Here is a 10,254-nt window from a genome sequence, read left to right on the forward strand (position 1 = left end):
CATGAAACACAAAAACATATAACTAAAAACCATGTTAATAAATTGAATAAACCACCAATAAACTCCAAGCAACAAACTATTAACAACTAATAAAACAAAACCTACACTAACTATTGTCCTGCATTTAAAACAGAAAACAAAAACACAACAAATCAAACTAAACATCTGTCCAACACGTGGAAATAGAAACAGAACTGACAAACATGAAACACCAAATGAAAACATTAACATATAACCCAACCAAACCAAATAAATCACCAACCAGAACTACATTAACAAACTACCAGTGTACACCAACATCCAACTACAAAAATAAATAATAACTAACCAACAAAAATCCTGACTGTAATCCTTCATCCAACATGAATTAAAAACAACAGAAAACTGCAATAACTGTCACCTCAATGTCAAACTATAAATCTATCTGACTGAGCAACAAGTCCTGCGCAGGCCCTATACACAGGACAATCCTCTGACTCCGACCTATAATTGTGCTGGCTGACTTCCATACTCAGTAACAATTCACACATATGGTAATACCACTCGCCTTCTTGATTGGACAGCCATGGATTTATGTTGGAAACACATAAAAGCAAATTGTTTTCAAGTGATAAGACGATTACGATTCCTATATTTTGTTTTTAGTGCAACCATAGATGAAAAAACCCTTACTGCAGAGATAAGATGTGGCAAAAGGGATTAATATTTTTAATGTTTATATGACTGAATGTCCATATTTACTTAGACAAGCAAGCCAAAAACATATCTAAACCTTCAGATGTAAATTGTAGTTCATCATTTTATCAGCAAACATTTCAATAAACTGGTTGTAACTTGACTTGACTTACCAGCTGAGACATCTTAGCTGTTAGTAGCTGCAATAGCATTTTCACTAAATGGATTCAGACCCATTTCTTCAAGAAATGACTTTTATCTTCCAGGAAATACTCTCCACCATCTGAATTAACTTGAGCAAGTGCACCTTCATGATATCCAAACTGTAGTTAATAATAGCGTTTTTTCATCTAAATTTTTGTCATTATAATTGGAAGTGAGTAGAAACATATCACAATTTTTGCTTTGAAGGCGAGTAATTCAGATATTAAGTTTCTTAATGAAAGCATGAACTTTGTCTGTCATTAATAAAATAATTTTTATCATGTCTTGTAAATTCACATTCAAGTCGTTTAAGTGTGAAAATACATCAGCTAAGTAAGCCAACGGCAACATATACTATTATTCTGTAAAACCATTGAGAATTGCATTTGTTTATCTGGGAAAAATATTATTAATTCATCTCGTAATTCTAATAACCAGATTAACACTTATCTCTGCGATAACCATCTGACTTGAATATGGAAAAGAAGAGATTTTTTCTTTTCGCCCATTTCATCACATAGTTTAGCAAACAGCCAAACAGTTTAACTAGGTTTTATTGGGTTGGAAGGTTACAAAATATTCATTATATATTTTTTACTTTTTGGTGGTCGTGGAGCTAAAAAGGTTGAGAATCGTTGCTGTAATGTATTATTATGAATGATCTGAATAAAATATTAATATGTTTATTTTGTTGTGTAATTGTCTGAAATTATAGACCTGCCCTCCCAGTATTTTACAAAGGGTTTAAGAAAACAGTTCACATAAGTTTATTGCTTTAAATCATTTTGCATCTTAACATAATATTTCAGAAGAATGTTTGTGTAAGAAATTGTTTTGTTTAATACTGTACAGTTTATTAATATTGTATTAATGTTTGTTTCTTTATGCATATTAAAAAGCACATTTATTTATTTCTCTGTATGAAATATTCACAATTTTTTTTAAAATTGATAACTTTAGGAATATGAAGACCTTTCTGCCGTTCGGTTGCTGATGAAAGATAAAACTGTTCTGAATGATAAAATTAATGAATTAATGATACCAGGATGGGTTAAAGCTAAAGAAGAAGGAGCAGATCCTTCAGCAAATCATGTTCTTAGAAGAAATAATTTGCAACCTGCCCCAAAACGTCTTCCCAAAAACGAAACTGTTGAATTATTTCTGCTGAGTATCCTTCCGTTTTCTGGAGATAACCTTCAGTTTGTTATGTTAGATTTGAAGTCTGATGTTACGAAACATGTTTTGAAGAATATGAAAGATGATATTGAAGAATATTGCAAAAGTTTGCCGTCAGATGATAAGTATGTGCCTCGTACTGGAGAACTCTGTCTTGCTAAATATGCTGGTAAATATTTTAGTATTATGTTTATTGTGCTATTATTAATTTATAAGTTATACAATTAGTTTTTGTATTATTTTTTGTTAAAATGATCATTTGTGCATAGTTGCTATGGAGGTCATTCCTACTCCTCACTCTATAATATTTTCTTAATATTTTAAGAGTCAGGAGCCCTAATGTACATTCTTTAACTTTATGAACCTTATACTACAAAGTCCCGCAAAATATGAAATAGTGTTATTGGATTCTTGAATGCTCAAAAGTGAGATCTACTGTTATTTATTGACAATTTAACTAAGTTGTTATACTGTTAGGAAAAAAAACAGTGAAGCAATGACTGAATGTGAAAACATCCTTGATGGAGATCAGTTACGCAACTATCACAGTCACTACTATTAAGAAAACTTAATCTGCAATTAAAAAGCAAAATCTTAGGATTCAGTAAAAGACTAAAAATTTGAATTTTCAGGTAAAAAGGCTCGTGAAGACAAGTTACTGAGATGATAACGGGGTTATTTTAGTGGAAGTTATGCCAAAATTATATACAGTAATCTTGAACAGTATTGAGACAATAAGCTACAACAACAAACAAACCTTCTTAAAAAATAAAAAGCTTTCTCACAGAATTATTTTTCTTGAAAGTGTCCAGTCCCTTGCTACTGCAGCTGTAACCCAAATTTTTTGTATTTTAGGTGAAAAGTTTTCAGTCATCCACCATACAACTGCAGCTTGCTGTCAATTTGGTAAAATTGATTGGTGGTGAACGCCTATAACAATAGAATTGTAAACCTTTTGGACTCATAAGATCCATGTTTTAAATGTAGGAGATGATTATGTGGAGTTATTTCATGTTCAGAAAATATACATGAAATTGATTAATGAGGTGTTTTCTTAGTTTTTTAAAGCCAAATTTTGTTACTTTCTGGATTACTATTGTATTTAAAGCACATGTAAGAAAACAAAAAAAAAAAGTATAAAAAGAATGATTTCATTTGTAGCTACAGTACAACTTGGCAACTTAGTTTAGCCAGTTATTGCACAATTATAAATGTACTTTCACTATCAAAAATATTATCTCATCATTAGATAAGATAAACTCTAGTATAACATTTTGAAATTAAACTAAATGGTTTGAATCAAATAATACAGACAGATGTTAGGTTAGGTTAAACCACTGAGTTGGTCTAGTGGTGAATGTGATTTACCAAATCAGTTGATTTGAAGTCCAGAGTTCCAGCGTTCAAATCCTAGTAAAGGTGCTTAATTTTATATGAATTTGAATACTAGTTTTTGGATACCGGTGTTCTTTGGTGGTTGGGTTTCAATTAACCACACATCTCAGAAATGAACTGAGACTGTACAAGACTACAGTCATACATATCATCCTCATTCATCTTCTGAAGTAATACCTGAACTGTAATTCCTGGAAGCTAAACAGGAAAAAAAAGAATAAAAGGTTAGGTTAGGTTGTTTTTTTTTATGTTGCTATAATATGAATTAAAAAGTCATCAGTCACTGCCGTAACTGATATATATATATATACACACCATAAATTATACAATACACTGTGCTAAGCAAGTAATTTATTAGTGTGATTATGTTTTGTACATTTTTCCCTTACTTAGTTACCCCTCATAATTTAGTACTACTGCTAGTTTGCATCTGCCTCGGTCAGTTACCATTTTGATCTTATATGTTTGACTTTTCCAGAAGAGTCTTGTGTTTTATAATATGTCCAGTGAAATAAGAATTTCAATGAAATGGGGTCTTTTATATTTTGGTCGGCCATACAGCCGGGGGTATTAGTCACCTGATTGATCCTTTAAATTTTATCACACAATTATTTTGTCTCCCTTTTTTAGTAGTGTATGATTATTGCTTTTGATAATTTTTCCCTCATTTTATTCTAGGATTTTAATGTTTTAAAAATTTGCTGTTAATGAATCAGAAATGACAGGCTGTAATTATTAATTTGGTGCTTCAACTTCACGATAGGATTTAATTTCTACTTTGAATAAGTTATTAAGTATTAACTTTTTATAAAAAATTAAACTTCTATTATGCCTTTCAAATTCATATTCAGAGATCAATCATCTTTCAGCTAAAAATTGATCAGCAATAATATAATCAATTACTAAACTCGAATTGAACTGATAATTCTTTTAATTGTGAAATGAGTATTGTTAAATTTCAAATTAAATTGCTGTTGTGTATTGGAAATTTTTGCAAAACTACTGTAGAATAGTTAATTTTTTTAAATTTATTAATTTTTAGCAATTTTATAATGAACAGTACTTAGCTAACTTACTGTTCTTCTTTGGTAAATTATTATCCAAACATTTCATTTGAGTATGTATTATATAATAAGTAGTCTTATTTCAGTTAATTTGTTCTAGAAAATACTTTTAATTTCAATAATTATATTGTCTATACACCTCATGTACATTTTTGTTGTAGAGGATGGTACTTATTATCGAGCGGAATGTGTAAAGGCGAATGAATTTTCAGCTTCAGTGTTATTTATTGATTATGGTAATTGCGGTGATGTACCTTACAATGAAATACATAAAATGCCTTTGGACTTGGTTGCAGTTCCTGCTGCAGGAATATTTTGTAATGTTACTGGTAATTATTCAGTTTATATTATTACAAATATATTTTTTTGTGTATATATTATTAGTGTTAGTTATGAGTCTGGTTTAAACTGGCAGATAGAATATAAACAAAATTAGTATCCTGTATTTCTATTTAAGACTGGTGTGTTTGTTAACAAATATCTTGATGTCATGTTTAATTACATTTATATAGACAATATAAATATGAAATTATATTCCCTATTTTGTCTATGGAATCAGGTTTTGGAGTTGAGTAGCAAGTTAGCATGTAAATGGCAACTTTTTTTTAGAGCAGAAATACTCAAAAAAAAAAGCAGTTAACTATTACTTAGATTGTATCTATCGGTAGAAAGCAGATATTTTTGTAAATTTTGTTTTCTCTTAAAAACTCTTGTGGAGTCTTTGAATTCTTTGGTAGTATCGGTAAAGAAATATTTTATCTGTCGGTGTAACTTTTATCTATGTAAGATGGTTTTTCTGTGAAATCATTTATGACTAAACTGAACAATTTGTTAAAAATTTTTATTTATTTATAAATGTTATGTTCATTGTATAATTAATCAGACAACTAACATTTATTTTATTCTAGTTTTTGTGATTTTCAGATAAAAAGTTAATATCTTATTTGATTAAATAATATAATGTGCTTTTAGATGAAATAGAAAAACCTATATTATATTACATTAGTAGTAAAAAGTAGTTAGGTATGGATAGACCTTGATGCACACATTCTAACTAAAGTTATTCTAAGCAGAATAACTTTAGTGGATATTACTTTAGTGGACCTTAGTTTATTTTTAAAGAAAGAAATAGGGATCATACAAATTGCATAGTTCATTGGTGGTTAAAAAAAAATATTGAGTTTTGTTATGTTAGACTGCATATTCTGTATTTGCTACAGTGAACTTGAATAAAAACTTTATGTACAGTGAACCTAAATATCTCTGTGAACCTGATGTAAAGTTTTTTGGACTTGTAACTTTAAACTTAAAAAATAGTGAAATATATCGTGCATTCAGATTTTTTAATTCATTAATCTCATTTTCCAAAAATGTAATTTAAGCATTTTCAAAAAAGTTGTATATTCATGTTCTTTGTTATTTTATCACAAATGTATATTTTACCTTCAATAGATTTGATATGTTTTTATTTCTTCACATAAATTCTCTTTCTAATTATACAGCATTGCATGAAAACATGTCGTATTTCAATAGGCTCCTGGCTAAAATATTTCACAAAAAAATAGTAAGTTAGAAAGAAACAATGCTGTGATTGAAAAAATCTTGAAGGCCATTTAATAGAAACAGAGGAAAATGTTTAATTTAAAGATTGTTTTTAAGAAGTATCATTTATGAATTTTTTTAAGTTAAAAAAAGTACTTCTGAAGCTATTTATTTGAAAACTGGAAACAAAATTATTACTAGTAACCTCTTTAAGATAAGTCTTATAATTTACAGTATTTTATCTTGTGAATATTTATCAGTAACACTTGCAACTATCAACATCCGAATATCAGCTTCAGAAGACTTGAAGAAGGTAATTTTTGTATTACTTTCATCTTGCAATCGTTCTGATTTACCTATCGAGCTCTTTACAATTGTTTCACAGTTAACTCCTTCCCAAACATTGTGTATATGGTGATCACTGTTACTGTTGTTAATCCATTTTGTATAGAGCTTTCTAAAATTGCCTTTGAATGATATATTCACTGCAGGACATATAGAAGCTGATTTATGAACTTAGTCCACCATATTCACTGCCACAGTTGTTTTTATTTCTTTAATATCTCATTTTATTTGTTCTAAATCATAAAACCATCTGAATCTAACAATCTTTTTTCTTCATTCTGTAAATTTTTCTTTGGATAATGTTTTCATAAAAAATCAGATGTAAAGGTAAGTTGTATCAGTCAGCAGTAATTGAGACATAACACTATATCTTTACCATGTAGATCTGGTGGATACTGATGTTGGCACCTTTTTCTTCAGTACTTTTGGACTTTGGTGTTCCTGAAATATGATTTTTGAATTTAATGGTCTAACTTCTAATTCAAGACAAATTGAAATTGTTACATTTTATTTATGAAATTAATCTATAAATGTCAATAATTTTTTTCTACTCAAGAGGTAAATGCTGTTCCCATAGTTATCAAATTCTGGGTCTATGAAGTTATATACGCAGCAACCAAGATCTGGACATTAAGAAATTCAGCATTTGTCTAACTCAAATCAATGTCATTTCATTAATAGCAGTGAAAGCTTCACTTTGTTCTTTTATATCCTAGACTCTGGAAACATCTCTGGTTCTGTATCTGTGGAAAAGCATTTTTATTACAGACAGAATACCTGTCATAAGTAATACTCCTTAATTTGGTTTTTCCATTCTCAATCATTATTTTCCAATGCATCAAATTTACATGCTATGATACAGTTATTGTCTTTTGGTATATTTTATTGTGAATAATTTAAATTTTACCATCTAGGATGAGCAACATCACTCATTATGAATACTGTATAAATCTGTTTCTTCACGACATAGGAAGTAATGACACGTTGCACTAATAGTGATATTAACTAAGAGGCTGCTAACAATACCAAGATTGTGTAAGTGAATCACAGAGGGGGCTTGTTAATAGTTTTTAGTTTACTATTGCAACAGCAACCTGAGATGGAAAGTATAGAAAATATTGAGCTTGCTTGCCCATATCCATGTTTGTGTACATATCCTCATTATTATATGTACATGTATATGTGAAATTAAAGTTGTAAAGTTATTTTGTGTGTAATTTTTTCTCAAATTTTGGAGTAAATCTGATGAAAAATTGCATAAGTTATGTATGTAAAAAAAGTTGTAGAACAGTAGGTGGATTATTATTAACTGTTTTTTAATATAGAAATATCACATAGTTTGATTTCTTGTCTATTATCATTGTATATTGTTTTATATATAAATTTAATTAATTCTGCATACACAATAATTTAAGTATGTTTTTAATCGTTACTGTGTATGATAAATTTTATTCAAATTTGTTTGATAATTTTGCAGATATCCCGTTCTCTAAAGAAATATATGATAAAGTTGTTAAAGTAATATCTTCAGAAATTTATAGTGTGAAAATATTAAAAGATGCAGGTGAAGATTATGATGTACAGATTCCAGAGGTTACTAAAACACTCCGTGAATTGAATATTATTTAGTCCACAGATCGGTATTATTATTTCTTTATTTTTATTTTGTGAAACAGTACTCAAATCTTATCAGATATGTGTTTGATTTTAGTATACCTTAGCTATTTATTAGTTTATTTACATTACATTAAGTTTATTATATTCTTCTGGAATTTAATTAATTGTATGTGAACCGATAGTGTTATATGTACAGATTAGAAACAATTCTATAATTTCATGCTAAACATTGTCAGAGTTAAAAGTTAAGATCAACTCAGTAAATTAATCATTGCATTCAAAATAAATATAAATATATAATTTTTAAAATTAGTATATATAAATTGTAAGCTAATTTTAAAGATTTACACCAAAATTTTGATGAATTTTTGTAAAATATTGTTATTAGAGACTATTGTGAGTCTTAAAAAAATATAATTTCTGTATAGATAGTTACTTAATCAGGGTAAATATATTTTTTTTAATTTTCTTTAAGAAGTTTTCTTTATTTAAGAAAAGGTTTTTTTTTAAGAATAATTCTCATGTTAGTTTTAAAACTAAAAATTGTTAATTCAAACAGATGATTTACTTTATTTCCATTTTGAGATTATTCTGCCTGATAATGGGTTGAAAGCTCAGTTACAGTTCACAGTCATTGTTTAGTCTCAACCAATCATTACTGAGAAGACATTTAATTGTGCTTCATTGACCAAAATATATTAATTCAGATCTAGTAAATATTAATTTGTCATTACAGTGGTATAACATACTATGAGAAGACATTTAATTGTGCTTCGTTGACCAAAATATATAAGTGTAGTTTTCATACACCCTTATATTTTGCATCGACTAAGGTTGAAATTTCTTGTTTTTTCTATGTATATATTACTATACTGAAATTAATATTTTTAAGATTCATATTATTTCTCTGTACTGTTAAATTATATTTAAATTCTATTAAATAAGCCACCTAGTACAGAATATTGAGGTAAGACATATCTTACTTAATATTTCATAAAAGTACTTTCCCATGATCCAGGACAGCAGCACACAAATTCTGCTGTCTATTGTAGTTTTTTTATAAAAGTTTCTCCCTAAAAAACTGTCTGATGGTGTATCAAATTGAAATTTTCATTGATAAACCATCAGACAGTGTTTGAGGGAGATATTCTTTTAAAAACTGCAATGGCAGCACCTCTCATAAATTAATACGCAATTATCATTATTTTAGTATTTTTATTTAAGTTTTTATTATACAGTAATGAAACTATTTTAGTCATTACTGAACTCAATATATTCTGTTCTAAGTGGGTTTAATAGAGTTTAAATATATTGCATATATAATTTTTTGAATATTCAAATTATATATTAACTTTTGACCACTGTGATAATAAAATTTAATATTATATGAAATATAAACCTCTAATTATCACATTAATTAGATAAATTAAACTTACCATATTAATTTTCAATTACTGGTTTTTGCAGTATCCTGCATCTTCAGTTGGTATTAAATTTTATATTTATTATAGAAATATATTCTTTTAATAATTTGGCCTTTTTTTGAAATTATAATGTTTTCTATTGTGAAATTTTGAATGTTATTATATGCGTACAAGTAATATTGCTGTCCAGTACTGGTTTTAGTAGTATAAATTCTAGTTGCTCTTAGTTTAATTGCACAGAAGTAATGTTAATCGGTTTTCTTTTTATATAATCTTTAGTTTACCCTTTTATTTTTGTAAAAAGTTTTTTAAGATTAAAAATTGTTTGTACTTACTTATTTTTTGTTAATATCCAACTTCTAACAATCCAAAGAGGGTTAAAAAAATTTGTTAAACATAAAAAGTAACACTACACAAAAGACAGTAAATTTATGTGGGTACTAATTAAATACCCATTTTAATTATCAAGTCATTAACTTGATAAATAATGAATTTTTTAACAATTTCCTAAAGTTAAGCTTTCATCTTTTCCGCACCACCAAGCATACCACTATTATTTGTTAGTAGTAGTAAAGTAATATACAGGTGTGATAAATAAAGTAAATAATAGCAAATGTAAAAATAAATAAAAAATTACATAACTTAAAAAAATACATCAATAAAAAAATTTTAAATAATTATAAAAAATATTATTTTAGCAGCGATGTAACTGGAAACATTTGGTATGTACCAAATCTACAACCTTTTTTGTACTGCTGCACAGAACAGGTTGATTTTTTCTTTTTCCACTCACTTCTGTGCTAGTTGAACTG

General features: G+C 27.8%; 1 protein-coding gene across 5 annotated transcripts in view; it reads left to right on the plus strand.

The window, feature by feature from the left end:
• LOC142325515 (uncharacterized) overlaps positions 1 to 8,923 on the plus strand; it is a 106,597-nt gene extending 97,674 nt beyond the window's left edge. For all 5 annotated transcript variants that reach the window (XM_075367378.1, XM_075367377.1, XM_075367381.1 and 2 more), the window contains 3 exons: positions 1,840 to 2,224; positions 4,676 to 4,843; positions 7,879 to 8,923. In XM_075367378.1, the coding sequence (XP_075223493.1) occupies positions 1,840 to 2,224; positions 4,676 to 4,843; positions 7,879 to 8,030 (705 nt within the window). In that variant the 3' untranslated portion in view covers positions 8,031 to 8,923. The remainder of the gene's footprint in view (positions 1 to 1,839; positions 2,225 to 4,675; positions 4,844 to 7,878) is intronic.
• The last annotated feature ends 1,331 nt before the right edge of the window (positions 8,924 to 10,254 follow it).

Source organism: Lycorma delicatula, chromosome 5 (genome assembly GCF_047948215.1).
Source record: "Lycorma delicatula isolate Av1 chromosome 5, ASM4794821v1, whole genome shotgun sequence".
NCBI lineage: Eukaryota > Metazoa > Arthropoda > Insecta > Hemiptera > Fulgoridae > Lycorma > Lycorma delicatula.